Source organism: Anarrhichthys ocellatus, unplaced genomic scaffold (assembly GCF_004355925.1).
Source record: "Anarrhichthys ocellatus isolate YVR2014 unplaced genomic scaffold, GSC_Weel_1.0 scaffold10, whole genome shotgun sequence".
In the NCBI taxonomy this organism is placed as follows: domain Eukaryota; kingdom Metazoa; phylum Chordata; class Actinopteri; order Perciformes; family Anarhichadidae; genus Anarrhichthys; species Anarrhichthys ocellatus.
In genome coordinates, this window is record NW_022280040.1 from 5,820,442 (window position 1) to 5,834,512 (window position 14,071).

Here is a 14,071-nt window from a genome sequence, read left to right on the forward strand (position 1 = left end):
ACGTGACAAATGTCCATCACAGTTTCTCAGAGCACAAGGTCACATCTTCAAACTATACTTACAAAACGAAAGTATTGAGTTTACAATCATAATGTATAAAACACAGAAATGCACCAGCTTCTTAAACCACTTGACAAGCTGGCATCTTTGCTTAATACATTTATTAAATCTGTTATCAGATTTTTTTTGGATAATTTCTTGACGAGTCAATATTCTTTAGAGCACAAACATATTCCTGTGTTAAGAAGGCCTGTTAGCGAATGAAAACAATAATATGCACAAATGTATCAATTGTTCTAATGTCAGCACCTACCTTTTGGACATAAAGTAAGAAATAGGGCCAGTACCTTTATTCTGCACACACACAAACACACGAATCAAGTAATCAAGTGTAATCAAGTGTAATCAAAGAGGTACCATAAAATTTAACAGCCATCCAAAGTCCAATATATTAGATTGGGAAAACTCAGAGAGAATATTGTGCCTCACAGCTGTCTGAGCTGTAGTCAAACATCATGGTGCGGTTCCAGATATCTCGCCTCTCCGTGAAAAACGGTAAACATGAAGTGATACATGCTGGGAGCGTCGTCCTGGCTGTCATTGCTCAGGTGATCTCAGACATCTTCTGCAACCTGGCAGAGGACGGCAACGTGCCCAACGGTGAGTGACTCCACATCTACTGAATATTTCAATCACGTAATCGTAGCAGAAGTTCAAATTCAGAGCTGGAAAATGTGAGAATTGTTGTTTTCAAAGCGATATGTTATTGTGTGTCTGTTTTCTAAATAGGAAGCCAAAAATATTGCGAAGATATTTTAGTATTTTGTTTTCTCTGAGCCCTTCTCAATGGTGTAAAGTCTGTGTGTGTGCATAGATGATAATGCCACATACTTCAGCTCATCACTCACAATGTTGATGCATTTGTGATAAATAATACCTAAAGAGGTTTATTTAGTCGAGAATATTTAATGTAATCATGAAATGCCAAGTTTTCATGGATGAACACTTCTTATTGAAGGACCTTTGCCCTGAAAGCTATTGACCTGGATGGAGGCCAATGAAACTAACTAGGACATGTAAACACACAGGCGCACACACACACACACACACACACACACACACATACACACACACACACACACACTTCACTATCTCGGCTGATCTAGTCTATAACATAAAATATGATGTGTTTTGTTTTACAGTGCTTTTACGAGAGGTGAACAAATCAACGCACTGATTTATTACCATATTCATGCCCTATAGCTACAATATGTCCCTGTATGGGAAGTTCTCTTGTATCTTCACCAAGAATCAGTGATTGTTTATTTCTGTCTTGGCCTTCAGCTCTGTTTCAGACCTCATCCAGGAATGTGACTGAGACCTTCCCCCTGGAGGTGACGATGGACTGGTGGTCTGACAGTTACTGGGTTATCATTGACTTGTGGTCTAAGGCGTGGCTCTTGTACGCAGTGGTCAACCTTTTCAAAAGGTAGCATGAGCGGTGTCTTGACACAAGATTTCAGTCCTGTTTTATTTGAAGACACCTGTGCAGTTTCATACTACAGGTCCAAGAATTGTCAAGGCAGCAAACACTTTTTGATCTTTTTGATGTGTAGAAACGTCCTTGGTCCGGATATCCACCCCCCAGTATTTTATCTGATGTGGACCATTATCAACATTGCAAGGATGTGCAGAATGTCTCTATGGGACAGACAGTAAGTAGAGCCAATTCTCTTGTAATGAAGCTCACACAACTACAGCAACAAAAAAATGTGTGTGCGCACAAGCAATAAAAGCTGCTGTTGCTTTCTACAGCGATATACTTGAGGCCGTCATACTTGGGTGGATCCTCCCAGTCCTCAGCTTCTACATGCTCTACATGTCCTACTCTAACCTCAACAAGCACAAGGCCTGGTTAGCCATTAACAACCCTCGTGTGATCTCGTGGACATGTTACCTGGTGAGGACACTCATTTACTAAAAAGACATTGTCCAAAATGGAAACCATGTTAAATTCCTGCCAAATTGTATTTGAATACTTTAAGATTTTATCGTCATTAGTTGTTTTTTCATATTTGGTATTTCTACACAAATGCATCTGTATTATCATTTGAGGCAGACCCAGAATGGTTTGGCAGTGTTTGCCTGGTGGTCTCTCTTGAACGCTGTGGTGGGTCTTGGCATCGTGCTCAAGTACAAAGCCTGTGTGCCGGACCCACTGATGAGCACCATAGTCCTCACCATAGTCTCCTTGTGTGCTATAATATGGTAAGGGCAGAAGAACTGGAGATTTAATGGCATGCCTAATATCTGATTTAGCCTTTTGTTTGTAAAGCAAAATTATCAAAATGACTGAAAATATTGCAGGTTCATCCTACAGAGCTGCCCGTTAGCCAAGTACATGCGCTACACATTCAGCGTTTACGCCATTCTCATCTTGGGCCTGGGTGCAATGTTCACCAGAAGCTATCGTTTCCATGACCTCGCCCCAAACACGGCCTATTGTGGTAAGACGATGCCACTTTAGGGTGCAGATGCACATTTAACAATCAAATGTGTTTTTGTTTTTTTGTGTGGTTTACTCTGTCCTCTCTTATCTTCAGGTTTCCTTATGCTCCTGATGACCATCATGAGCTTGATCCACTTAATCTCTGTATGTTTGCACAAGGATAAGTCAAGCAAACCTGGTGACACGGAGCCCTATGTGGCATTCAAGGACTGCGAGACAGTGTGGCACACTGACCTCAGAACAGACAACGCCAAGAACGACCTCTGCAAAATCTGAGTTCACGTGGTAAAAGAAAAACAATCAAATGAATCAACTCACGTCAAGCAGGCGTACACTTTACATTAATCACCAGCAGGGGGCAGCATATATTAGCTTCACATTGAGAATATGACATGACAAACATCGCTCTGTTGCACCAGAAGATGGCACAGTGGTTCAAGCTTGTAGAGAGACAGTCTACACGTTGAGCATGTGATTCAAAACCAAATTTCATCAATTCAAAACAAATCCAAAACATTCAAAACTAATTAAAAGGATATTATCCAGTGTGGTTCATAGTCTTTTTTTTTTTTTTTTAGGCCAAATTTGATTTCAGTCTTTGATCAAATAAATAAATAAAACAAATGAATGCACACTTCAGCACTTAGTGTAAATTGAAAACATGATTGCTTGTTTTGTTTGTTTTTTAAAACCCATGACGATGCCATTTTCTAGATTGGTGAACAAACAAAGAACGGAATATCAAACATGTCCGATGGCTGAGAGCACAACCTTTGAAGAGGATGCTGAGCAGAATAGAACCCAACATCAGATGAAAGCATGGGGGGGGGGGGGAGACAACAGGGACACAATGAATGCCTCTATGGATGGACATGCTGACCGCACAGCCCAGTTTGTTTTCACTGGGACAAATAAAGAAATGTAATGCAACATGGTCCCCCCCTTATTTCAAACTATTATAGTAAGATGCAGACACAGGATATGATGTTGAGAACCATAGATTCATTTACAACAAACTAACCATAATCTTGCTTTTTGTGAAGTGTTATTATGGTGTTTACGGACAGACATTAGATTACAAAAGCGAATCATGTTGTGGGTGGATGTCTGTGACCCGGACCATAAACTCACACTGGCTATGTATTTGACGCCCCCCCCCCCCCCCCCCATTTGGGGGAAATTCTGCAGAATGTTATTATCTTCAATGGGCTTCATAATGCAGAACTGATGTGCTTCCAGGGTCGCCGCAGAAAGACACCGCGTTGGAGCACACAGAAGTGGTAAATCAGTAATTCGGAATCAGATCACTGTAATTTAGTTTTGTGTACATGTTTGAGTAAGTAATTCCGCTTCCAGAAACATTGATTTTGATGCAATATCACACTCAGCTGCAGTACAGTAGGAATTACAGAGCTGCCTGCAGCTCAATATGGAGGATTTTTCATTCAAGTTTGATTTAAACATCTTTTCCAAATGATAGGTTGATTGGTTTTAAATTTAAATATGTTCTGGTCTTCTTTGTCTTCTATGAATTTGATAATTGATGAATCAGTTAAATTCTCAGTGTGTAGGATATATGGGGATTTATAGCCACGATAATCACCTGGAACTAAGAATCATTGTGTTTATGTTAACTTAGAATGGGCCCTTCATATCTACACATCCTCTTCACGGAGGCTGCCATGTTGAAACTATGTTTCTACAGTAACCCAGAATGGACAAACAAAAGTCTTCTCATATGGGAATATTTTCCTCGATCTTTTGAGATGGTAAACTGAATATTTTGGGGGTTTGGACCATTTGATCGGCAAAACAAGACATCGTAAGATTTTGGGCTCTGGGCAATTATGAAGGGGACTTTTTTTGCCATTTTTTGGCAATTCATTGAACAAGGGCTTAATAACCGATCAATCAGGAAAAAGAATTGTTAATGCTTTGGAAAGCATAACTGAAATAAATAGGAGAGGGATGAATTTGGAGCGTGCACTCACACTCAAGTTATTACAGTCAAACAGCTACATTGGCCCTCTGTGGTGAAATATAATAACTGTTATTCAAAGTTTACTCAGATATTTTCTGAGCTTCCAGCAGAAAGCCACTTTCAGTTGAGTCAGACAGTCTAGTAGTATCTCCTAACAACATAATGCATCAGCTTAGTTGATTAAATATAGCTACGGCTTTATACCACGTTGGCTATTACAATGTAGCAGTGAAACATTGTTAGGCAAGAGCAGAAGATTACAGTCCTCCCATAACATTTACCACCCAGTATCAGATCAGGTCTGAATTTTCCTTTAGAACTCAATTTCAACTATTCCCTCCCTGACAAATAGTTCCATTTTTATAAATACCAACAACTGTTCAAAGTAATTTAAAGATGTCCGGTGATAGTGTGTGTTAAGAGTGGCTGCCAAGTCCATTAAATTGCTTCATGGATGTGAGTCCTGCACTGTGGTGTTATCACATTTTTCCTCCAGAGTACTGGGGCCAAATCCTCCCTGGAGTAAAAGACTGTGGGGGAAAGGCAGACGTGAAGGAGGAAACAGAGGTGTTTTACCGTCTGGCAAGCTTTTAATTGTTTCTATACTCTCCAAAGACCCTTTTCTCCAGAAGAGAAATAACCTAGATATGCAAATGTACATCAATTAATTTAATTCATATAATTATGCAGAGAAAATAGATTGGTTTGAGAAAAAGAAGTCCTACCTTGTGCCAAGTTATCCTCCCTGCTTAAGCCCCCTCCCTCTGCTGGGTACAGCTAAATTAAAATATTGAAGCATGCTCTGCAACGCATATGAGCATCAATTATCTCTGACATTTTTGTGAGTGGTCTTAAGCCTTTTTTAAATCAACAAGCAGTGAGTTGGTGGAAGTTATCAATACAAGTAGGTTTAAACGTAGTGACTAAATGCATAAACATGACCTTATGACCCCACTTTCATTGCATTTGAATGATATAATCAGAAATACAGCTTAACACTGGCCTTTATGTCATCACATTTTCAGAGGAAATAATATAAAAATGTCTTCCAAGAATCCCAATCTGCATGATAAGGGAAATTGTAATAATTTCCATTTTCAAAATACTTTGAAAATCTGAACTGCCACCAGAAATTATAAAAATTCTAACTATCTTTGCTTTATAGAACTTTTTTGTCAATAATAATGACAAAGTAACTTAATCCACTCACTCAAGAGAGTTTAATTCTTGAACTATAGTCTGTAAATGTGTTTATTAACAACAAAATATATACAGTACACAAAGCATAAAAAGAGATTTCAATCATCATTAAAAATTGTGTTTTATGACTCGTTAAGAAATGTACGGCTTTGGTCATATATAATCCAACAGTTGTTATATCTGTTATGTATAATTTAGGTAATAAATTGGCTAATTTCTCAGGAGTATTGTGGTTTCAGGTGTCTTGACAACTTTCATTACAATAATTACAGTCTGCCTTGGACCTAAACCAAGACTGCCATGAATGCGTTTTGAATGACTGCTAGGCTATTGGTGTTCAGTCGGTGTTTACCGGGTGTATGCATTTCAAAAAAGCTGATAGGGCAACAACAACATGCACAAGGTTGACATATTGGCTTTCGCTGGAAGCAAACAAACTGCAACAATCCGCATTATTACAACTGTGGCACAACCGTGGCAAACCGTGGTAAGACAATTAGAAGATATGTAAATGCTTTGAATTAATTAATCCCATGACACAGCTACACTAATTAGCTGTTAATCCCTGACTCCTACTGCTCCATATTTAAGACAAACCCACTCAGTCCAGATGTGAGGACAACAGACACCAAAGAGTGAAATCTGTAGGAATAATTATTACTTCAAATTGATGATTTTTTTTTTAAACTGAGCATTGATATAGTCTTCTAGGACACAAACCAAAAAGGAACTTGATGTTAATCAAAAGATATAGCCTTTAATTAACAGTTGTGATTAAGGGAGTAATAATTATAGAGAACACAATGCTTTAGTGGCCTGTAAATTACTTTAAAAAGATATAATTCAGTGTCACATATTTAGAGCTGAATAGCTGACATTAATCAAAACTGTCAGATGTTTTCCACATTTGTGATTTCTGCATTAACTGCTTATTATATCTGTAGTAACTTACATCACTGGATAATTCTTGAACTACACTTGTTTATGTTCATTTGACCTGGTTCAGTCAGTCTTCCCTACGTTTGTCAATTGTGTATTGTATAACTGTCGCATAACGTGTCAACACAAATCAACGAAGCCCGTTTCTTTTTACTTCCATTGTTGATGGTGAACAAAAGTCATTCTGACTCTGAAATGTAAGATTGGAAAAAGAACAAACCAAAGGTTTCTGAGCAGCATGTCAACAAGATGCATAACAAAAGTGCCTGCAGACAAAGCACTGAAGATGGCTTGTTCTTGAAATGCTGCAAAATAAAATAACATAAGTGGAGAATTTTGAGAGTGCAGCCCAGTTTCCTACTTGATTCTATAATATTTAAATTATGTCAAAATACAAGGACTCTTCAAGGACAACACAAAGAAGTGTTTGCGTGTGACCTTTTATAACAAACTAACAGACTTCAAAATTGTTGATGACGTGGAACCTGCCATGATGTTGAATGCCAATAGGAAAGATAATTTTAACGGCTTCTGTAATCTGTTATCATACTTGTCTGGTACCAAGTAAAGAACCATGTCTATGACCAAAGTTATAATATACAGTCCTGGCAACTGCACGGTGATGCCAAGCCAAGAAATAGTCCAGCAACCTCCCATTAAATCGCAGTCGGACATTTTTACACGGTTAAACGAACAAGATATAAAGTGACAATTAGTGAGCTTAAGAGGTGCTAGTTGGCAGATTTATTTAGTTTCTGGTGGAGCTAAGCTACCTGTGTCCTCCTGTTTCCAGTCTCTGTGTTATGCTAAGCTAACTATCTGCTGGCTTTAGCTTCATATTTAGCCTACAGATATGACAGTGTTATCAGACTGAGAGAAAACCTGGGGACATGATTAAAATGTGTATTTTAACTAACATATTAAAAATGTCCGATGACAAATTGTATCTAATGTCTAAATTTGAAATAGAGTCACACAATAATACAAAAAAGAGAGATTTTGGAAATGTATTAATCATTCAATTTCACGGTGAAGTGTAGTGTTGTTAGAGAGTGGGGAAAAGCTGAAATCCTATTTTTTCAGTTTCTATTCAGGTTTTACATGATGTATCTTCAAAATGTAATCAGGACAAAGGGCAGGACACTTTGCTTGATGATGAAATGTATTATTCAGATACCATTCATGCATATTTATGTGTGTAATGTGCTGGGGACAGGAAAGGCTCTCTGCTGTACCAAACTGGTACAGCAGAGACAAGAAAACATCCGGCTTGAAGTGCGCCCTTAAGGCAACAAGCGGCGCACCACACATGACTTTTCTTTACAAAGCCCTCCTGAAGCAACATGATTGGACTGTTACATTATCAGTACAACTGTAAGAAGCAACAGCAACATGTGTTTGTAGCAGTTTAACAACAGAGTCAGCAGCAGTTGTGGGATACCTCCCCAGCGTGGAGACCAAAGCTGAGCTGAAAAGGCAGTGAATATTAGACTTACATTCCCAATGTGGGTAGAAACATGACTCCAAATGAACTAAGGTTGCTCCGTGTGTGCTAGATGTGCAACTGTTTGCTGACAAGTTCACCATATCCGCTTTATACATTATCTAATAAATCATGATGACTGAATTTGTTATTCCAACTATGAGTAAAATGCATTTCCAATAAATGCTCAATGTTCAAAAATGAACATTTTAATGTCAGGGGGAATATACAGTATACTACAGCTTACAGCTGGAGGGAAGTGGAATCTGTTTGTGAGCTATAGAATATGGTAAATAGCACTTTGTATAAGCAGATGTTATTTTGAAATAGTGCTGCAAGCTGCGTCAGTGTGGCTTGGTGTTTAATTTAAAATTCTACGTTATGTTGGATCAAATGAGGATAACAATAAAAGGAAGGACTGGGGTGATGAAACTATAGACAGCTAGTCATTTCCAGGATCAAAACCTCAGCTCCAGCCTACAACTTAGATTGAGAAAGAAGGGCTGCACAATTAATCCATACTTAATGTTATTTACATTTTACTTAGTTTACATTTATTTTAAGCCCAACCATGATATTTTCCCGAAACCTAAGTGATTTAGTTGCCTAAACCTAACTGCAGCCGTTAAACAGAAACAAGGTGGCGCAAAATGACATGCGTTTGATCGACGGAGGGTCCTTGCGATGTTGTGCTACTTATACGCCTCTCCATGAGATCAGGTTGGAAGAAGACACCTTCCTAAATTAGATGTGTCGTCTCTGACTTCATATTAAGCCTACCAACAGGGAAGGACAGTAAGATCCTCATTGTTTGGTGTCTGGCAGGGGATCAATTTGAAGTATCTGACTCATCGCACCCCAAAGGTCCAGGGTCTCTGATTGCAGCAAATTACAGACTAAAAGGCCCTTCATACTGTTACCCAAGTGCTCCCGGCACACTGGCTGGTGTCTGAGATGACATGTGAATCATAGAGTTGGGATGTGTGTGTGTGTGTGTGTGTGTGTGTTGTCAGGGGCCAGCAGGCTCTATTGCTTCTCCGCACTATTTATTTTTAACTGAGTGAGGTGAGAGGAGGATTGCAGGAAAGCGGCCAAGGCCCCAGACACATGAAAAAGAGGGGAATCAACATGCCCTGACAGCAAACTGCGCGTTTTATCCGCTACCGAACACAAAAATGTAGCGAAGAGATGATTGAACCTCACGGTGTAAATTCAAAAGGGCCTCCTTGCTGCAGAAGAGCAATATTAGATGAGTTATTGTAATTTCCAAACTACATTTCTTCATTGTTTGACTTGAAAATGCTAATGTCATTTTAAAGAAATATGAAGCCTCAGCCTGTTTTACCTTGGCCGGTCCCTGGAAGCAGTAGATGGATGGCTCTTCTAAGAGCTTCCTGGCACATGACCTTGAGTGCTTTATTCATTGTCTTATTTTTAGGGCAATACCTCAGGCTATTCACTTAAAAGATGAGTCGGGGGATCACTTGAGGCGTAACATCTGAAATTAGACAATTTCCAAGAGTTCATTAACTATTTAAATTAAAAAATTCTTGTTGAAGAATAATTAAATTAAAATCATCAAATTAGCTTTTGTTTCATGTGTAAGCTACTCTTTTCAATTATTCAAAAGATTGTAGCTATTTAAGGTACTTAGTGACAGGAGTCAGTTGAAAGATATCAGAATTGATATAAAATTAAAGATGGCTGAAACTGCATCCATTCCACTCTGCTAGATTTATACTTAAATTCAATGGCAAGTAAGAAAACACATATCTGTTAAAAATAAAATATGCAGAATAGATTATCATGCAGAATAATTCTATGGTGAAGTCGAGATGCTCTGTAAAGTGATTTACACTAAATGCCATTTAACCACTTGAATTAAAAGCCTCATTCATGAAGATGATAAAATCTTTAGGAACGATTACAATTTCCCCGGAGAGTGTGAATTATGAACTGGATCAATTTGAGGATAAAATCCAAGTGGATTCATGTTTTGACTGACGTCTTTAATGCCTTTCACTTAGGGAGTAAAGTGACCAAAGATTCACAATTCATGCACTGACTCATTGTGTTTTGAAATGCATAGCACTCAATGTGTCATCTTTGGAATGGTGTGAAGACTGAACACATCATCTGCATTGTGGTCACCCGAAAATGAAAGAAAATCCCTACCTGACTGATATGCTACATGTACTTATTTAATCTTACCTTTGACAATATACATTTAAACTGAAAGATATCAGTTGAAACCAGAAGGAGAAATCTTTAAAAGACCTATTTATTCCCTCGAAAATTCATTTTAAATATACTAAAAGCATCTGTGGGTCAGATTCCCTCAGTCATTTTGCTTGTCATAAATAAATAAGCTCTGGAAGAAAAGAAAAGGTATTGTATTCTGACGATGATGTTGACAGCAACACATCATATAGCTTTGCCCTAACAATCTGTCCATTCTTCTTATATTACTCTGAAAAGACTCTTTGGAGGAAAGAAAACAAGAGCCTCGTTCTCTCATTTTACAGCTGCTTGAAATTCTTCGAACATAACAGGCCACAAAAGTATTTCCAGTCTTGGCAAGTTCACAGCGCCACATGGGGTCAGAGCAATTTATCAAGATGATTGCTGTACAATAAGGACACCTCTATCCCTCACATTATGTGCAACGCCTAAAAAAACTGCCAGGCGTTTCAGGGAAGATGGAACAAAAGACCGTTATGTGTCAATAACATCTTAAGTGAGGAAATGTAATGTCATTGCCGGTTTATGTATTTGGCCACAAACCAAAATACTGACACATTGAATTTGTGACCTGATGATGGTTCTATGGAAAGTTAATGGATCACCAAAGTGATGGGAATTTTAATGTGTTTACCAAATGCCATCGCCAATCCATCCAAGAATTGTCAACACCTTTCACTGAAAACATTATTTAATTACAGCAAGAACATGTGCAATTATAAAGCTGCAATTCACTCTGGGAAAATGCTAAATTAAGCAATTGAAGTTTCTCCTTAATTAATAGACATTCATGCAGGGGAAGGGGGTTGTAATTCAAAAGAACAACACCATTACACTGCGGCCTCTATAATTACCACGCACGCCAAAGACTTGCTGCGGCCATTGGCGTGCACACTGTACCAGAATCATTGAGTCAACCTTGACAAATGTTTTTTTTCGAGCATAAAGCACAAGTTGTGAGCATCGTTTATGTGCAGGAAAGTCTGCTCCCTGCGTACTCTGCCAACGGAACATCATTGAGGACCTTCGCTGCTCCATCGTTGCAATTTATTGAATCTTCTTTTCCTTCATCTACAGGCCCAGTGCTGCATGCTTACCTCAGCACATCACAGCCTAGCACCTTGCCTGTCTAAACCTACTCCTGCCTCGCCAGCTACTGACACACACACTGACGATCTCATTAAGCGTGGGTGGTGTACAGTGCAACCACATATCATTAACTGTCAGGGACGCATGACAGCAGAGCTCAACATTATCAAGCTTGTAGGCAGAATTTGCGATTCATTCAGGTTCAAAATGTTTAGCTCTTTATCTTCTGTGGCACATTATAACCTGTCACCTCTAGGAGTTTGTTGTTTGGATAAAATCCCAAAGAAAAGACAAAAAATTACACGAAAACATTTTACATATGGGCTTTCCTACTGCAGCAAATACTTTTACAATGGGCATGTAAAATTAATACATGTGAAAGTAAGATTTAATAAATCATGAAACTGTTTTAAGAGGGCAGTTTAGCTTTTAGCATGTACAACACGTCCCAATGTGACCTTGTGATCATAGAGCAAAACAGAGGGTGCCCTAATAGGGAATCCCATGACTCTCTGTACTTAACATTCAATCACTCATTGCACAATTATGCAGGTCAGACACACTGCAGAATTTATGTGGCAGGTTTACCAACACAGTCCCCGATCCAGGACCACATCCACTTTTCCTCTTAAGTAATTTTCCAGGACCCGCGGTGTGAAGTTGTAGTTGCTGACAGTGTCAAATTCTGGTAGTAACAGGAATAATTGATGACCGGCTATTTATGGGGATGGGACCAGCCTGGTGGGACAAGGTCAGAGATGTGATTTACAGCAAGGTGCCAAGAGATAATATGAATAAAAATACCCTTTTGCCTCAGACAAGGGTGCAGAGCAGAGGAAGTGTGATGTTTGCATTTAGTATGAGTGAGCTGCTCCAAACAGGACACACTGTGTTGTTTAGGGTGACACAGAGGTAATTGTTAAGCGTAATTAGTGCTCACACTTTTCCTTTTTGTTTGTTTTTGCAAAAACACGACTACAGTGCATGATACAAGCCATCATGTGTTTTCATCTGAGTCTGCTGCAGCGTATTTGAATCACTAAACAGCTAAACAGCTGGAAGTGCAAGTATGTTATCTGTTTCAATGAGGAGCACTTTGCACTGACACTTAAAGTGGGTTGCATTAATGCCTTCATAGCCCTATAATTGGCAAGACACAATTTCACAAAGCAGGTTGTTTGGCAGTGACTGCACAAGCTACTGCTAAGCTGATTTGATTCTGTGCATCAGCATCACCTGCGTGAGGGAGTCAAGTGGGAGGTGGAATAGCAGGGGGGAGAGGTAGGGATGCAGGGAAAGGTCCCTACAGCTACTCAAATGTTCCCCTTGAGCAGGGGGCGATGTGATAAATGTCTTGTGTGCCCATACATGTGTGCAGCTGCATATTTCATGGTTAGTTAGCGAAGCACGCTCGTCCTCTTTCAGCAGATGTTTCAAACAAATACCATGGATTTGGAGGAAGTGAGTGTTGGCACAAGTGACAATTAGATAAACACTCATTGTACTCTCCAAGGTTGCTGGAGTAAAGAAAGTAGAAGGTGTGCAATGGGACATTTACACTGCAGTGGCGGCTATAAAGCTAAGTACACTCAGAGTTTTAACATGGGACTTAATGCAGGTTTTGCTGCCACAAATAGGTTTTTTTTCTATGATGGTAATGAACAAGCCTCCCGTGGCGCTGGCAATGGTCTGAAACCACAACTTTTAAATGGGTTCTCATTTATCATCAATTGCTCTTGGGATTCATAGTGGGTCTGGGATACCAAACAATCAGTTTCAGGGCATTTCTCAGTACCGTTGCTGTATAAGGACCATTGAAGGTCAGCCAGTGGTGGACTGGGGGAGAAAACGCTGCAAAAGTGTCCTCTTGGATGCTGCGATGGTGAACATGATAAAATGCCCAATGTGCATGAAAACGTGCAGTGCACTAATGGGGGTCCTTAAAACAAAGAAAATGTAATGCAGTGCCCGCTGCGTTGCCAGATGTTCGATAATGATTGTATTTGTACGATAACTTTCCCCTATGTACAATCAATAATGCAAAAAGTGACATAATGTATGGTTATTTTTGTGATGCTTACAATTAGCAGTTGATTTTAGTCTGCCTGTCTCATTTTAATTACTCTCGTACAGGCCATGATGTTGATGAATGTGACTCACTAGCCTCGCCAGCTAACGTTCTCCCTCCCGCCACTTGTCACTCATTTGAAGAGAGTTTGAATGAGAGATGGCTAAACTGCCGCATCCATGTGAAATAATAGTAGAACTTAGATTATGGCCTTAATTGTTTTCATACAGAACATGAACAGATACGTTTATTTCAAGCCTCTGTGATACAGTAATTTAACAATTCCCATTTGGCAACACTGCCTCTAGGATGCCTTTCTAGTGGATTAAACGTGATGCAGAGCCCTCTAGATTGTCTTCCAGTGGAGAAAATGGGAAGAAGTGCCATATACTCTACACAAATATGCCCAGTGAACCAACTAGGAAATTACAGGCTAGTATTTAATAGTAATATTTAATATATATATCTTAATCTTAACACGGGTTTGGAACTGTTTCAATATGTACCACAACTTTCTGCACTCTGGTGCCTTTTTTGTGTTGTTTTTCGTCCACCACTGTT

At 39.2% G+C, this 14,071-nt stretch overlaps 1 protein-coding gene across 2 annotated transcripts; it reads left to right on the forward strand.

The window, feature by feature from the left end:
• The first annotated feature begins 459 nt into the window (after positions 1-459).
• LOC116384858 (uncharacterized) lies at positions 460-6,774 on the forward strand. 2 transcript variants are annotated; one of them, XM_031849857.1, is made up of 8 exons: positions 460-660; positions 1,345-1,489; positions 1,617-1,715; positions 1,816-1,960; positions 2,120-2,268; positions 2,368-2,507; positions 2,604-2,794; positions 3,224-6,774. In XM_031849857.1, exons 1-7 carry the CDS (start codon positions 516-518, stop codon positions 2,783-2,785), a joined length of 1,005 nt encoding a protein of 334 aa, XP_031705717.1. In that variant the 5' UTR covers positions 460-515; the 3' UTR covers positions 2,786-2,794; positions 3,224-6,774. The 2 variants fall into 2 exon arrangements, with proteins under 2 accessions (XP_031705717.1, XP_031705718.1); XM_031849858.1 differs by lacking the exon at positions 3,224-6,774 and having other exon boundaries at positions 2,604-3,174.
• Positions 6,775-14,071: the final 7,297 nt, after the last annotated feature.

What these genes read in the sequence shown, in the direction of transcription:
- LOC116384858 (XM_031849857.1), top strand. Translation starts at nt 516, where the DNA reads ATGGTGCGGTTCCAGATATCTCGCCTCTCCGTGAAAAACGGTAAACAT. An exon ending in TCCTTGTGTGCTATAATATG is followed by an intron (nt 2,269 to 2,367) that starts GTAAGGGCAGAA and finishes AAAATATTGCAG; the next exon opens with GTTCATCCTACAGAGCTGCC. An exon ending in CCCAAACACGGCCTATTGTG is followed by an intron (nt 2,508 to 2,603) that starts GTAAGACGATGC and finishes TCTTATCTTCAG; the next exon opens with GTTTCCTTATGCTCCTGATG.